This window comes from Homarus americanus, unplaced genomic scaffold, assembly GCF_018991925.1.
Source record: "Homarus americanus isolate GMGI-L3 unplaced genomic scaffold, GMGI_Hamer_2.0 scaffold13550, whole genome shotgun sequence".
NCBI classification, from domain to species: domain Eukaryota; kingdom Metazoa; phylum Arthropoda; class Malacostraca; order Decapoda; family Nephropidae; genus Homarus; species Homarus americanus.
In genome coordinates this window covers 882868-899471 of record NW_024744241.1, presented here as the reverse complement: position 1 = coordinate 899471, position 16604 = coordinate 882868, and the positions used below count along the sequence as shown (strand labels likewise).

General features: G+C 42.0%; 3 protein-coding genes across 3 annotated transcripts; 1 reads left to right on the top strand and 2 right to left on the bottom strand.

Moving 5' to 3' along the window:
- Positions 1 to 618: 618 nt before the first annotated feature.
- Positions 619 to 3904, top strand: LOC121877656 (fibrinogen C domain-containing protein 1-like; the record flags this gene model as incomplete). The annotated part of the gene is made up of 5 exons (XM_042383465.1): positions 619 to 820; positions 1695 to 1801; positions 2257 to 2402; positions 2582 to 2687; positions 3100 to 3904. Coding segments are annotated over 5 exons (675 nt in total), but the record flags the coding sequence as incomplete, so codon positions are not given.
- A 2372-nt stretch (positions 3905 to 6276) lies between these two features.
- On the bottom strand, positions 6277 to 9315 carry LOC121877663 (ceramide synthase 6-like). The gene is made up of 2 exons (XM_042383481.1): positions 8501 to 9315; positions 6277 to 7910 (listed from the first exon to the last, which is right to left on the bottom strand). Exons 1-2 carry the CDS (start codon positions 8528 to 8530, stop codon positions 6819 to 6821), a joined length of 1122 nt encoding a protein of 373 aa, XP_042239415.1. The 5' UTR covers positions 8531 to 9315; the 3' UTR covers positions 6277 to 6818.
- A 77-nt stretch (positions 9316 to 9392) lies between these two features.
- On the bottom strand, positions 9393 to 15993 carry LOC121877662 (ceramide synthase 2-like). Its single transcript, XM_042383480.1, has 2 exons — positions 15657 to 15993; positions 9393 to 11113 (listed from the first exon to the last, which is right to left on the bottom strand). Exons 1-2 carry the CDS (start codon positions 15732 to 15734, stop codon positions 10061 to 10063), a joined length of 1131 nt encoding a protein of 376 aa, XP_042239414.1. The 5' UTR covers positions 15735 to 15993; the 3' UTR covers positions 9393 to 10060.
- Between the last annotated feature and the right edge of the window lie 611 nt (positions 15994 to 16604).

Below are 16604 nucleotides of genomic sequence, written 5' to 3'. Positions count from 1 at the left end.
GTTACGAAAAGGGATCACTAATTCTCAATGACCATAGCAGAACTTGAAGATTAAACTCCTTTACTTTATTCTCACTTACGTGTAAATACCAACAACTCTTCACTCCTTCCTTCCCATTTACCAACTCAGACAAGGATGAAGGAATCTTTAGAATGAAAAACATCTTTGCTACCTAAGGAATAATTAGTGAGAATTTAGTTATTACTCTCTATACGGGTAGCTAAATAACGTGTGCGATGGTTAAAGATCACCACAATATACCTTCCCAGTTTGAGGGTCAAAATACAGACTAGTAACACACGCTGGATATTATCTCACTGAAAAGCGTAAACACACACGCCTACATTTCTAGATAAACAGTAATATTAGATTCATAAAAGGCGGAGTTAATGTTGGTTTAAATTAATAATATCTTCGAGTACAATCTTTGAAATGCCACCAGACACTCTGTTGTGATATCATACCAAGACTAAAACATTCGTCAAGGTGATAACATTACACCACCATACCAGTACTGTACTCTATTCCTAACTCTGGTTCTCCTTCTCTTCCTAAACTACCCGCCCCTCTCTCCCTCCATGCTGCCTCTTACTCTCCCCGACTGACCGACTGTGACGCACGACCGACTGGCGGGGTCTTACAGGCAACATCCTTCTGTGGTCGCTCACCAACGTCGACAACGAGACCCAGTACGAATTGCACATCGAGCTGGAGGACTGGTCCGGCAACAAGCGCTTTGCTCGCTACCGGGGATTCCGCGTCGGCTCCGAGAGGGACGCCTACCGCCTCTACCACGCCAATGTTTACTTCGGCAACGCAGGTGAGACAACACTACCCAGCCAACGTTTACTTCATCGCAGGTCAAGCGACATTACCAAGTCAACGTTTACTTCAACGCAGGTAAGGCATCATTACCACGTCAACGTTTTTTTCAACGCAGGTGAGGCAACACTCGACGTATTTCGTAGTATGGAACTGTACTAAGGTGAAGCAATAGGACTTATAAGATCAGTAGTAAGAATTGTGGAAAGACAATTTTGGAGTTTAAACATTATTTTATTCTTGCATAACTTGAACGGGTGAGGAACGGGACTCATAGGCATGGCGAGCCGTTATGGACAGTGTAGGTACAGTACATACACTCTTTACTGAGCCTCTAGGGGGGCTGGGAAGGCAACCATTTTGACTTAGCCTAACGGTAATACACTAACTAGAGAAACGAGTTTGAATAAATAAATGGTAATCCACTCTACAGACTGAACTATTTGCCATACTCACAGCCCCAAAACTCGCTTAAGTCACCGTCAACTCATACTTGTCTCTAAAGCCAGACACAAATAAGTGAGCCATTTTGACGAGGGTGTCAGAATCAAGCTGTTGGTATCCCCTCACATAAGCTTCAGTGACTATGAGAAAATAGAACCTTTTAGGGACAGGTCCAAGCTTACTGTGTGTGTGTGTGTGTGTGTGTGTAAGTATTATGGCATAGAATTTCATCTCTGTTGGTAAGATAGATCATATATTAACACTGTATACAAATTCATCTAGTGTTCATTTAGTAGACAAGAATGTGATGTATGGAGTACACAATAAACTAGCCTCTCACCACCACTTACTACAACCATCACTCATCACCACAACCACCACTACTCATCATCACCACCATTACCTCTTACCACCAACTACCACCACAGGGGACTCGCTCTACTCCCACAATGGGCTGCCGTTCTCCACCTTCGACGTCGACAATGACAACCGCGATGGAGACTTCGTAGAGAGAAGCTGTGCGAGGCTGTACAAGGTGAGTGTGAAGAACCTTAACTAACTTACTGTATCTTGTACTTATGTGTTTCTTTATAGATGTTGATATTCATAATGTCTCACTTAACCCTTTGAGTGTTACACAGTAATCCTTTCAATACGATGACTTTACCCTTTAAATACGATGACTTTACCCTTTAAATACGATGACTTAACCCTTTCAACACGATGACTTAACCCTTTAAATACGATGACTTAACCCCTTCAATGTCAAGGCTTAACCCTTTAAATACGATAACTTAATCCTTTCATTGCGATGACTTAACCCTTCCATTTCGATGACTTAACCCCTTCAATGTGATGACTTTTAATCCTTTCAGTACAATGACTTAACACCTTCAATATAACGTATTAACCCTTTCAATAAGATTAATTAATTCCTTCATTGCATCTGCTAGATCACCATAACCTTTAACCTAACCTAACCCATAACAGGGGGCGTGGTGGTACGGTAACTGCCACGATGCAAACCTCAACGGCTGGTACTTGGGAGGTCCACACCGGTCCTTCGCTGATGGTGTTAACTGGTACACATGGACCGGGTACAGCTACTCTCTTAAACGTACCGTCATGAAGTTCAGGTGAGAATTATCCTAACTGGTTCAAGAAATATAAGAGGGTAGGGCAGGGTAGGGTAGGGTAGGGGTCAACGTTAGGTTAGGTGTGTAACTTTCCTCCCAAATTTCCCCAAGTACACTGTTACGGTCGCACGGTTACACACATATCCCGTCCTGTACTACTAAGCTGCTTCTTCCCACAGGCCTCAGAGCAGCGGCCCCATACCAATAGGCTTTGACACCTTCATCATTGCTAATCGTCGACGGAATTTGGATCTTGACAAAATAAATCTCCAAGAGTCTACACAGGTGAGAGAGAGAGAGAGAGAGAGAGAGAGAGAGAGAGAGAGAGAGAGAGAGAGAGAGAGAGAGAGAGAGAGAGAGAGAGAGAGAGAGAGAGAGAGAGCAATTCTTTTCTAACCCAAGATAATTTTTTTGCTAATGTAATTGAAGGATATAATAATAATAATAATAATAATAATAATAATAATAATAATAATAATAATAATAATAATAATAATAATAATAATAATAATGTGAAAAGGTATACTTAATGAATATATTGTATGTCTGTATGTGTGCATTGACTGTCAACTGTTAGGTGGGATAAAAGTATATATAATGATAATATTGCATATTTGTGTTAGTATTGAGGTTGTATGTTGATTAGCAGGTGGTGGTGTACATCTGCTTGTTAGTACTGATGGGGTGTGTTATCCAGCAGGGAGCAGAAGTAGAAGCAGAAAACGACAAGCAGCGGGACGGCCGTGAAGATGTACCGGAGATGCTATCCTCACGCAATACATTGTCTGCACCTGACTTCCACGAGTTGTGATGACCTGTAGTGACCTGTGGTGAGCTGTGATGACCTGTAGTGACGTGTGGTGACCTGTGATGACCTGTGAGGATGTGGTGACTTGTGAAAACCTGTCTATACCCGACAATGATCTGATGATGACCTGTATATGCCCGACAATGACCTGTTGATGACCTTTTTATACCCGACAAGAACCTGATAAGACCCTGCCCTAATATAGCATCTCTTCCTGACTATACTGACGGCGAGGTCACAGCAGGAGTCATCAATAAGGTCAAATAAGGTCATGGTAAAGTGAACAACGAACTTGACTCGACAAGACCTAAAAATGATACACGCTTTAGTTAGTAGGTAACGGAGTGACGACTGTTGAATAGGTAGAACAATGGGTCAAAATGGGTCAGAATGGGTCACTCCAATACCTCATGGGCTCATAAATGTGTTGATAGTATATTGTGATGATAATGAAGTGAGGTGAGTGTATGGTGATGATTATACATACATAGATAGAGGCACATGTACACTTATAGATACACCCACACGTTCACAGACACAATCACACGTACACAACACAATTAACACGATAAATATACACTCATACAAGCACATACACATACATATATACAGTCACAAACACAAACACCAACACCCACTCTTGAGTATACTTATTGCCACTAACCCCCCTCCCTCCACATACCTTCCCTACGTCAACACCCCCTCCCCACCACCCTCCACATACCTCCCTACGTCAACACCCTCCTCCACATACCCACCTTACGTCAACACTCCTCCTCCCCCTCACTATCATATGTAACGCATTTACTAAATATAAATTAAGATCTATTAATTTTTTTACAGAATGTTATTTATTTTATTTATTAAATTATTGATCTTAAAAGTGTTTAATTTTCTGTTCCTGTGTGTGTGTGTGTGTGTGTGTGTGTGTGTGTGTGTGTGTGTATTTGCGTGTACAGTATGTGATTGATTGTAAAATAATAATAGTGATAATAGAAATAATAATAATAATAATAATAATAATAATAAACGAAGAGAGAATAAGAGGACAGATAGATGATTATTTCTTTATTTACTAAATCATGGATGACATCATACTATCACATCTCACAGGCGTATACTGAAATAACGAGCTCTGATTGGCTCTCGCTCCTTATGACGTCACCAGTATCCTTTTGTCTTTCAGTTTTGACAACAATTAAAATTTATGTTGTACTTAAAGTTTTATTGTTATTTCAGGCTTAGTTTAACGTCTAATCAGCAGTAGTTAGGATATGGTTAACTGGTATATAATAAGTGTGAGACTGAACTAGAGCGAGTGACACTAGCTGACGTCATAAAGGCCAAGAGCCAATCAGTGCACGTCATGCTCTCGTACGCGTGGATTCTGCACAAAACTGGAATAAATATAAATGTATGGAAGTGTACATAAACATATCACTTATACGATAATGCCAAGATCAACATGGGTTAGGTTAGGTTAGGTTGAATTCGAGGCCTAAACGAGAGACAGTCATGGACAATCACTCGGTAACATCAGTAGTTGTGACTCGTGAGAATTAATAAATAACTAATGTATTAATATTCACAGACGTTAAAACAAAACTTGAAAATATACAGAATATAATATATGAGTCATAAAGTAGGAGATAATAAGATCAACCGAAGACGAGACACCCTGACGCTACTTAACCTTAACCTAACCTAACCAAGGCAGAATTAGGGTGGTGAATCTTCAGGTGAAATAAGTGAGAGGGGTTAATCTTCAGGTGAAATAAGCTAGAGGGGTTAATCTTCAGGTGAAATAAGTGAGAGGGGCTAATCTTCAGGTGAAATAAGTGAGAGGGGTTAATCTTCAGGTGAAATAAGCAGGAGGGGTTAATCTTCAGGTGAAATAAGTGAGAGGGGTTAATCTTCAGGTGAAATAAGTGAGAGGGGTTAATCTTCAGGTGAAATAAGCGGGAGGGGTTAATCTTCAGGTGAAATAAGCAGAGGAGTTAATCTTCCAGGTGAAATAAGCGAGGTTATCTTCAAGGTGAAATAAGCGAGAGGGGTTAATCTTCAGGTAAAATAAGCGAGGGGTTAATCTTCGGAATTGAAATAAGCGGGGTTAATCTTCAGGTGTGAAATAAGCGGGGGGTTAATCTTCAGGTGAAATAAGCGGGGTTAATCTTCAGAGTGTAAGTATGAGAGGGTTAATCTTCAGGTGAAATAAGTGAGAGGGTTAATCTTCAGGTGAAATAAGTGAGAGGGTTAATCTTCAGGTGAAATAAGCGAGGGTTAATCTTCAGGTAAAATAAGTGAGAGGTTAATCTTCAGGTGAAATAAGCGAGAGGTTAATCTTCAGGTGAAATAAGTGAGAGGTTAATCTTCAAATGCAAAAATAAGTGAGGTTAATCTTCAGGTGAAATAAGCGAGAGGGTTAATCTTCAGGGAATAAGCGAGAGGGTTAATCTTCAGGTGAAATAAGCGAGAGGAGGTTAATCTTCAAGGTGGGGAAATAAGTGAGAGGGGTTAATCTTCAGGTGAAATAAGTGAGAGGGGGTGAAATAAGCGAGAGGGTTAATCTTCAGGTGAAATAAGCGAGAGGGTTAATCTTCAGGTGAAATAAGTGAGGGGTTTAATCTTCAGGTGAAATAAGTGAGAGGGTTAATCTTCAGGTGAAATAAGCAGGAGGGGTTAATCTTCAGGTGAAATAAGTGAGAGGGTTAATCTTCAGGTGAAATAAGCGAGAGGGGTTAATCTTCAGGTGAAATAAGCGAGAGGGATTAATCTTCAGGTGAAATAAGTGAGAGGGGTTAATCTTCAGGTGAAATAAGCGAGAGGGGTTAATCTTCAGGTGAAATAAGTGAGAGGGGTTAATCTTCAGGTGAAATAAGCGAGAGGGGTTAATCTTCAGGTGAAATAAGTGAGAAGGGTGAATCTTCAGGTGAAATAAGCGAGAGGGGTTAATCTTCAGGTGAAATAAGCGAGAGGGGTTAATCTTCAGGTGAAATAAGCGAGAGGGGTTAATCTTCAGGTGAAATAAGCGAGAGGGGTTAATCTTCAGGTGATTGTAGAATAAATTAACCTAAAAAAAATCATTGCCTGTTGGGGGAGACTTTCCCTACTGAATGGCTAGGTGACTAAAACTAGTTACTGTTGATGGTAAGTGTATCAGAGCCAAGACCATTTCCTGGGCTCAGCCGAGTGTTACATCATCCCACAGCAAGACACAACTCACCATCATGTTTAGAGTCTATCACATCTCTCGTTATCTACCGTGATAGGATGTGTTGTGGGTTTAGATGCTGGGTACAGTATATCTCTCGTGTCGTAATAATTTCAGTTATATGAAGCTGTATTTCAATGTAGTTTTCGTTACATTCATCATACCTGCCAGTTATCTGTTGCTGTAGTTTTTACATTTCTGCTCACATAATGATAAGGTTTAGAGAACTCAGGTGTTTTACATGTGAACGAGGTAAAAAAAATGGGAGATATCCGAGTTGATTACAGAACAACTCAAAGCGATACGGTAAACTCCCATCTGTCATGACACACTGTGGAAGACAAAGTTTTAGCTCTGGTATATAGTGAAGACAATAATCACTGTGGAATATATTCTCTCAATCGTCTTTCTTTGTGTCTTCATCTTTATCTTCACTTTCTGTTGTTGATCGTTCTTCTTTAAGGGGAGTTTTTTGTAAGAGCGCTTTGAACAGAACGCGCAAGATGAGTACAGTCCATAGTTGGTTCACTATCAGGAGGGCGGTCAATAGTGTGAAGAACAAGTAAGCAGATGGCATCATCATGTAGGTGGTGGACTCAAAGAACACCCTGGGCATCACCCAAAACGGATATATGCCACAACGAGTTACGAGCCACAACACCAAGAACACAGCGAACAGCACATTGGAGACTTTTTCCCAACCTGAGTACTTAAACATTTTGGCGATTAGCAGCGGGATGTCAGCACACTCGTGTACCAGCAGCACAACTGTACCTATACGTGTGAAGTGACAGATCCAAGAAAAAGTCAGGAGCATAACCGTACACAAGTGATGGAAAATAATCTTATATCTGCCGTCCACCTTCCTGCGAGGCTGCACGATTTCTGAGATGGTGACAGCCCAGAAGGAGGCGAGAATGACCATGTAGTACCACCAGACCTCGACGTCCAAGTTATGGTAGGGGTAGTTCTGCCAGCACAAGGTGATGTTCCACACCCAGGGTTTGTTGTACATTAAGATCCATCCACTGATGCAGAAGGCACTGTGCATAATGGCAGTTACGCCGTTGTTCACGAACATGTCATGTTTATTTATGCGCGTAGCTTTATGTCGAGCCCGTAGCCATCTCTCTGCCTGGCGAACCGACAAGTTGGATGTACGTGACGCCTTCATAAGTACCGCCTCGGGAGCTATGCTGCCATGCTGGAGAAAGACAACCTCGAGGGCTGTGTTGGGCGGCGGTGGCGGCGGCCGCCAGTTGCTGATGCCAGCAGCCCGAGCCAGAGGGGACAGCACCAGCGGCTCTAGTATGAGGTGTTGAATAAGCACAAAGATGATGCTGAACAGCAGCGGGTAAGTCCAGACATCGCTGAACTCCGCTAACTGGAGGTCACCGGTGCTCTGCAGGTCTTCCCACCTGAGTCCAAACGGCAGCCAAAAGTCTGGTCGCCAGAAAGCGTCGCTCACTTGTCGTATATACTCCCCCATCTGCGGAAACCAACACAAACATCAAGGAAAAGCTACTGATCTTGTGGTCAACTAACATGAGGGCGACATCGATCCCTGGTGGTGGTGCTGCCCTCACTAGGTTCCACAGACTGCCACCAGTCCCTTATTTGTTCTCTTAAACAGGTGTAACATGTGACGCATCATGAAGCTTCTTCCTACAGCATAGAAAATAGATTTTAAGAACATTACATATCCTTGCCACAATCTTATTTCTGTTGGGAACCAGTCTGTCTCTTTCTGATAAACTCTAACACATTCTACGGTCTATACAATAATCTTCCTTTTTGTTTCATTTTCTAACTTTATATAAACTTTTTCTCAACTCTCAATCTTTTTGTCTTTTGCATTCTATTATTATTTTTCTTTACCCTTCTGGGGTGTAAGTTTAGTTAGGTGTAATGCTGGTGTAGTGAGGTGTAATAAGGTGTAGGGAGATGTAGTAAAGTGTAGGGAGGTGTATTAAGGTGTAGGGAGGTGTATTTGAGGTGTAGGTTTAGTGAGGTGTAGTGAAGGTGTAGCGAAAGTGTAACGAGGTGGAGTGTAAGTTTAGTGAAGGTATAGTGACTCACCATAGTGTTATTGGTGAAGTACTGGGTCATGGTGGCTCTCACAAACACGTCAATTTAACTCTTGATAATCGACATATTGCCAAGATCAACATTCTCAATTATTCCTTCACGGTTCACATGTGGTGTTGATGAGTACCGATGATTTCCTTGTAGACGATGTGAAGGTGTGAGGGCGAGACACAGGGTGGGTATAGCGGGTGTTATGTTATCCTTAACTAGTGTACACGCAGACTGGCCGCTTCTCCACACAGGCCACTATGCCATAGATAACGTATCTCTTATTTGATTGACAAATATGGTGAGACGTGTCCTTCAAGTATCCAATCTTTTATATATATTGGTGGAGTATAACTTTATCAAGCAGCTATATCTGTCGGACATATGGTAATAAACGGATGGCGTCAGGGATTCTTGTTGACCACTTCACAGATCCTCTCTTCTTTTCCGCATTTAATCTCACTGCTTAATGAATGCTCGTTGATAGTGCCTTGTCCAGTGTGTGGAGGCAACATGAGTGTTCTATCATGCTTTTTCTCCACACAAACATCTGATGCGGTTAACTTTGGACGAGCAGTATTTCGCTCTTTTCTTTCTTGTTTATCAAAAGCGATGTGTTGTCCTGCATATTGTCGAGTACGTGCTGATGGACCACACACACCACTGAACTTTGGTGGCTTTGAGGTTACCTAGTTCGAGTAAAGGTTTGGAAACAGGAACAGGTACAGCCAGCAAGGTCCAGCGGAGACGAAAATGGGTGATATCTTCAGATGTTTTCATATACTGGTTGAAGTTTGGTAGTTACTCGACATTTCATATTCTTGTGGACTCTTAAATGTTACCTCCCTCACCTTACACCATACCGAATATAATTGGATAAACAAAAACATACGTATATATAAAAACAAAAATATCCTTTTTATTTGTCCTGTGTAGTTGTTATGTTATATCCATATCAACAGATATGGTCTTTAAATTACAGCATAAGGTTTGTTTGAATACTGGGGTAGATGTATATTATTGTATTAAAAGTTTTTGTTTTTAATTCGCAATGTTTTAAGCATGTATTCTAGGTTAAAAAATACACTTATCATTAATAATAAAATAAGAGAGATAAGTCATTGTTTAGTTGTTGAAGACAGCTACAGAGAAATAATAATAATAATTATAATAACAATAAAAATGATAACAATGATAAAAATAGCAATAATATTAGTATCAATTATGGTATTCACAATAAGTGAAAATAATAATAGTAATAATGATAATACTCTCCATGATAATAATAATATCCTGTACCCGTAGTAAAATTAACAACAACAGGCGATCATCTAAATCAAATAGTTGTAAAAGACGTGTTGGATAACCAAGTGAGACAGAGAGAAGCTGTATTGCCACAACATGGTTACACAATATAAATTAATGCCCATATTTACAGAAGAGTGCAAAGTAAAATCCTTAATGCCAGTGTATTGACTCATTTTCATGGATTAAATAGTAAAAAAAAAATTAGGTCCTGATAGGTTAGTTGTTTATCACATTCACTAAATACTGTATATAGCTTCAGTCCGCCTTGGTGTCTGAGTCGTCGGAGGCAGAGCGTACGTCCTGCAAACCCCCGCCTGTGATCTTCCTTGCCACCGTCCTCATCACCATCCCCGTCCATATCATATTCAGCATCACAAGAGCAACCATCCATCCTTTTAATATATATGAAACTGGATATCCTGTCAACCAGGTGGGTTCGAAGAACACAGAGCGAACGATCCAGAAGGGCAGCACACAGCAGCGAGTGAGGAACCACAGCACCACGAATACGATAAACAGCGGCTCACACGCCTTCTCCAAGCCCGAGTACTTACACACTTTGGCCGCCAACAAAGCAATGTCTGCATACTCAAGGACGAATATAACAAGAATACCTATTCTAAACAAGCCACAGGTCCAGGAGAATACAACAAGAGCAATGGTTAAGGTGTGGTGAAGGATCATCATAGCTTTGGTTGAGTCATTAACTCCGGCCTGAGGAAGCTCCACTATGGTAATGGCCCAGTAGTAGCCCAAGATGATCATGTAGTACCAGAAGATGCCAGGGGTGGCCTCGTGGTTTGGGAAGCCCTGCCAGCAGAGTGTAGTATCCCACAGCCACGGTTTAGGCAGCGTGATGATCGCCCCTAACGCAGCGAATATGATGTGACATACCAGCTTAAATCCGCAGTCCAAGAACTTATCGTATTTGGTGAGGCAGACGAGGGAGTGACGGCGACGGAGCCACCGCTCTGCCTGTCGCTGTGTCATACCTGTCAATCTACACGCCTCTCTCAACATCCCCTTGGGCACCTTCATCTGATACTGCTGATATATCAGCTCTAAGATTTGGTTGGATACTGGAAGCGCAACCCGTTTTTTGTTTATCCTTGCGGCTCTCGCCAGAGGCACCAGCAGGAGTGGCTCGAGGCAGCAATAACGGAAGAATAAAATGACAACACTGAGAAGCATTGGGTAGATCAACACGTCGTAGACTGAAGTGTGGATGTCCTGCCATACGATTCCTTCAGGCAACCAGAAGTCTGCCCGCCAAAAGGTGGCCTGCGCACTCCTCCACCAGTCTCCTGCCTGGAATAATCACAACACTGATAAAGAAACCCTTACAAGCAAGGAACAATTAAATCCTGAGGCTAATTTATGATGACAATTATAGTCATATTTTAGTAACACAGCAAACTGTACAACAGAGATATGTTATATTTACAACAGAGTAGAAAACAAGCAATATCATAATGTGGGAGTTTGTTTTACTGGCATTCAACAAGTGAGGTTTATGATGGTTAGGACAAAGTTAGGGACAGGTCGGGGTATTTGGTGACAACAACAGATGACGGCTGCTAACGGGAGAACAAGTGTGCCGAGGTCGTCGTTGACATAATATTCTTGAGTGTGAAGGCCTTGGGTTTACTCGATGGTGGAGAGGTGTTGTGGGTTCACTCTCTTGGACAAATTGCTCCCCCGTGACGTTGAGCCATACCAGAGTTTATCTTGAATTGAGCAGTTAAGGTTGTTTGGAGTTGTTCAAGTGGCGGGTGGTGGGTGTCCTTAGGTCAAAGAGTGACTTACTGACGGTTTCATGTACAACACCTCCTTGTGTTGGAGGCATGTGGCTCTGGCTTACAATACAAGCACCTTGAGGCGTCTTGCTGCTGTTGCGTGAGTCCGCCACACTGTGATGATGTGACTGATGAAGAATGTTTGATATGCCTGGCACTTGGGAGGAAACACTGTTCATATATGGTCAGGAAAGGAATGCTGGAAGTTACATTCATCCGCAGGTGTTGCAGGGTCTTGGCGTCTTGCCTTTGTTGATATAGTAACTTCTCTGCTACAGAAAAATACCACAGCTCCTAGTCTTGTATAGCTCAGTGCCTCAGGTGATACAATACCAGCCACGCATACCAGGGCAATGTTCTCAGCGCTGTTGACCTGTATCTCGTTGGCCTCAGTCTCACAGTGTGCAATAATCAGAAGAGCGGAAAGTGAGCCTGACTGTATATCCATGTTATTGTTCTTTGAGATGCTAGTGAACAGTTTTACCTGACTGGTTATTAACAGTTCTTCATTATATATAGTTGATGAATGACCCAACACACGAAACGTCATCTGATGTTCCCTTGACCAAATACCAACTTCTTTATAATGTGACAATGACCTAAGTTGGGGAGATAGAGAAGGGGTTGGAGGACACAAGGGAAGGGGGATGACAGCCTATGGAGAAGAGCGTTTTGCCATAGACATACTTATACCTACACTAATGCTTGACAGGTGTGGTGTGTGTGTGTGTGTGCTGCTATCATTACCTGGTGCTATCATTACCTGGTGCTATCATTACCTGGTGCTATCATTACCTTCTACTAACATTACCTGGTGCTATCATTACCTGCTGCTATCATTACCTGTTGCTATCATTGCCTGGTGCTATCATTGCCTGGTGCTATCATTGCCTGGTGCTATCATTACCTGGTGCTATCATTGCCTGGTGCTATCATTACCTGGTGCTATCATTGCCTGGTGCTATCATTGCCTGGTGCTATCATTACCTGGTGCTATCATTACCTGATGCTATCATTACCTGGTGCTTTCATTACCTGGTGCTATCATTACCTGCTACTAACATTACCTGCTGCTATCATTACCTGCTGCTATCATTATCTGTTACTAACATTACCTGGTGCTATCATTACCTGGTGCTATCATTATCTACTGTTTTCGTTATCTCCTGTCACCGTTATCATCTCCTCTTTTCGTAATAAATACCCAAAATATATCCGACCCAGCACACATTCCACACCTACACACAGAAGCGTTCTACACACCTACAAACAGTCACTTGGGTAGAGGTGGATACACTAACTACACTAATGTATAAATACACTAAAGCATAACCCATAGCCTTAATTCAAGACCTAACCTAACCTCATGACCACTTACCATAGATATAGCATTGACAGTAGAGGCAGATAACTGTATATATCTTCCCTAGACGGTGTTTCAAATCAACCTCTCGAGTGTTCCTTGTTACCGGTTATTCTCTCTCTCTCTCCTGTTATAGTCTACGGCATTGATCACGAGTCTTTGTATCTTGTGCAACTGTGACTATTATCATCAGCTGATATTACGTCACAAGTCAGCTGATTGATAAGCTACGGTAGTGTTGCATATATATTTTTTTCCATGGACTATATCGGTTTTTTATCAAGGGAAGTTTTCGTAAATTTATGTTGAATCAATATAAACTCGAATGGTGATTTTTTTTTACTATATATCTCTCTATGTGTGGATGGGGATGAGTGTGTATGTGTGGATGGGGATGAGTGTGTATGTGTGGATGGGGATGAGTGTGTGTGTGTGGATGGGGAAGAGTGTGGATGTGTGGATGGGGATGAGTGTGTATGTGTGGATGGGGATGAGTGTGTATGTGTGGATGGGGATGAGTGTGTATGTGTGGATGGGGATGAGTGTGTGTATGTATGTGAGGGATGAGTCAGAGTGTGTGTGTGTGTGTGTGTGGTCACTATGGTGTGTATGTAAGTATATGTGTGAATATATACGTATGAGTATGTGTATGTACTATTGACGCAACGCAGTCCTACATCCGGGGTCTGTGATACCAAATGTGGACACCACTGATAAACCCTCACATGACCAGCGGGGAAGATAACACTCACAGCATAACCCTGACTGACTCACGTGTCGAAATAATATAACAATAAACACAAGGGTAATATCATTGATCATTACGTATCATATCATTCAGCTTGTTATTATATGGTGTAGCGAGTCTATATTTCTTTACGTTTTGTTCAGTTTGGTGATAATTTCATAAGATATCGTCTAGGAAAACAAATACATTTGTATTAATTTCTCAAAATACTGTGTACACAATTACCATTCTGACAACAATGTTTACGTAATAGGTAATAACCCTAAAAATGACGTCACAGCAGTATATAGACGATGTCCAGAGATCAACGGGATAAGTACTATCCACCTTATCGCCTCACCTGTCGTCCACCTTCATTAGTCAGTTACGTTCCGTTTTAATCGTCTAAAGTGATCATGGTGCCATACGACCAGACGAGACACTGAACCACACTAAACAAACACCTTTAACTCTCAAGAGCTTAAAATCATTAACAAAGTAATTTCATCTATCATACAGGTGACGTAAATACACCATTAGGAACAAGAACCAGGCATTAGCGGTGTTGGTGTAGGAGGTAATGAGTGGTTGACGCGCCACTAACCAAGAAACCATGATGTGAGTTGGCTGGATTAAAAACCTATTATCAGTGAGTGAGTGAGTGAGAGGCGGACGTACTGTAGATAGAAATGATATGACTAATGCGGGAAAATAATATACATTTGTCCGAATACTGTTAGTGGCCAGTCAGTATGATAATGATGATAATAATAATAATGATGATAATGATGATAATAATATATATCTTACTATAGCAGCACTAATATTACCTAAACTATAGGTTAAAAAAGACAAATATACATTGTTATTATCACGAGAGAGAGAGAGAGAGAGAGAGAGAGAGAGAGAGAGAGAGAGAGAGAGAATCAAGGCACAGCAGTAAGTTACAACACAAACTCGTACGGTACATTCACCCCAGCCATCACAACTCTATACCAACAGGTCAGCATAAACAGGTAAATTAAATAACAAGAACTTTATAACGCTTGTTCGTGAGACCTATAATTACTTTAGCTAATGAGGACGAGGTGTTTCCCTATACCTGTACCGTATTATGAACTCATGACATACTCACTCCCTCCTCTCTCTGTTATAGTGTTGTACCCCCCTCTCTCTCTCTTGTGCTAATATAGTAACTCTGATACACATCAATATATATATACACCAACAATCGTATCCACTATATCAGTATCGACATATTGATATTTGGGCCACGATAATATTGACTGGCTCGAGTTGATGTTGCGTGTGTTTGGTAAGTGTGTGTGTGTGTGTGTGTGTGTGTGTGTGTGTGTGTGTGTGCCCGACATACTGTAGGAGTCATAGTCCATGGCGACCCTCAGATATAATTGCATTTAAATTCATTCATGAACTTCTTCTCTCGACGCTATCTGATCTTAGTCTCCAGGTACAAGTTCATCTCAGTGTCTTTTAGTGAGAGAACTTCTGGCACACAACTATTAACAAACAAATCTTGACTTTCTCTCAGATTATTAATATTTCTCAATAAAAGTCAGAGTCACATTGTTTACATGACAGTTCAAGCTTTAGTCAATCAGTCCACAATTTCTACCCTAAATCTCTATTTCACTCGTTTCTAGATAACAAAATTTCATGCCAGTAGCTAGAAATAACATTTTTCACACCCGACCCGCAAAAAGCCTCCTTAATAACCAAACAATAACTAAAATCTTCTTTTTATCAAATAATCCCCAACCATAACCCTTTGGCTGCTGGAGGTTACTAAGATCAATAAAATCGTCTAAAAATGGCAAGTGCGGGAATTGCAGGGAAAGGGCTAATTATTATCATGTTCCTAAACTGAGAAACCCAAATCCCCAACACCACCTCTCATGTGTGTGTGTGTCAAACTTTACCCAACCAAAACCACGACCCGATATTTACCATCAAATTCTTGCTAATATACTGTTGGGTTGAGGAGCTGAAGAAAACATCCACCGGCGTATTCTCGTTTTCCGCCATGACAGCAGAAGGAAGAACGTCACAGGTATGGAGATTAACTTGAGTTTCACGTGTTATGGTGACTCATCTCCAAACAAAATATAAGGTTGTCTGACTCCTATCTCCCTGGAGTCGTATTTCTTGCCGTGGTGATCAACTGCTTATAGTCTGACTGACGGTCTTGATGTGGTGATGGGCTGTTGACGGTGTGGTGAGGTGGTACTGCGGTGAGGGTGTGGTAATGGGTGGTGGTATTGGGGAGGGTGTGGTAGTGGGTGGTGGTATTGGGGAGGGTGTGGTAGTGGGTGGTGGTACTGGTGAAGGTGTGGTAGTAGGTAGTAGTACTGGTGAAGGTCAAGTGTTCGGTAGTACTGGCAGCAGAGTATGTGTATCAGGGAGGAGAGCAATCCGTATACTACTGCGCTGACGGCCTTATCCCAGGAATCTACCGCCTGCTGGTTTATGATTGATTCTTATCGGTAACGTGTGATTTTTCCCAAACTTTATCCATGGGATCATTTATCGACCCACACCACAATCACCCCCCCCCCCGACCTCACCTCCCGCCCCTAGCCAACCACTCACCACCCTGCCTTAACCAATCCTTCACCTACCTGCCCCTAGCCAACCCCTCACCTACCTGCCCTAGCCAACCACTCACCACCCTGCCTTAACCAATCCTTCACCTACCTGCCCCTAGCCAACCCCTCACCTACCTGCCCTAGCCAACCACTCACCACCCTGCCCCTAGCCAACCCCTCACCACCCTGCTCTAGCCAACCCCTCACCTACCTGCTCTAGCCAACCCCTCACCACCCTGCCCTCGCCAACCACTCGCCTACCTGCCCTGGTTGGGATAGGTTTCAGACTTTTCGTTATTATAATAGCAGA

Coding starts and splice junctions, on each gene's coding strand:
- LOC121877663 (XM_042383481.1), bottom strand. CDS start 8,530: ATGACCCAGTACTTCACCAATAACACTATG. Junction 7,911..8,500: donor ACTTCACCAATAACACTATG/GTGAGTCACTAT, acceptor TGGTTTCCGCAG/ATGGGGGAGTATATACGACA.
- LOC121877662 (XM_042383480.1), bottom strand. CDS start 15,734: ATGGCGGAAAACGAGAATACGCCGGTGGATGTTTTCTTCAGCTCCTCA. Junction 11,114..15,656: donor ATATTAGCAAGAATTTGATG/GTAAATATCGGG, acceptor TGATTATTCCAG/GCAGGAGACTGGTGGAGGAG.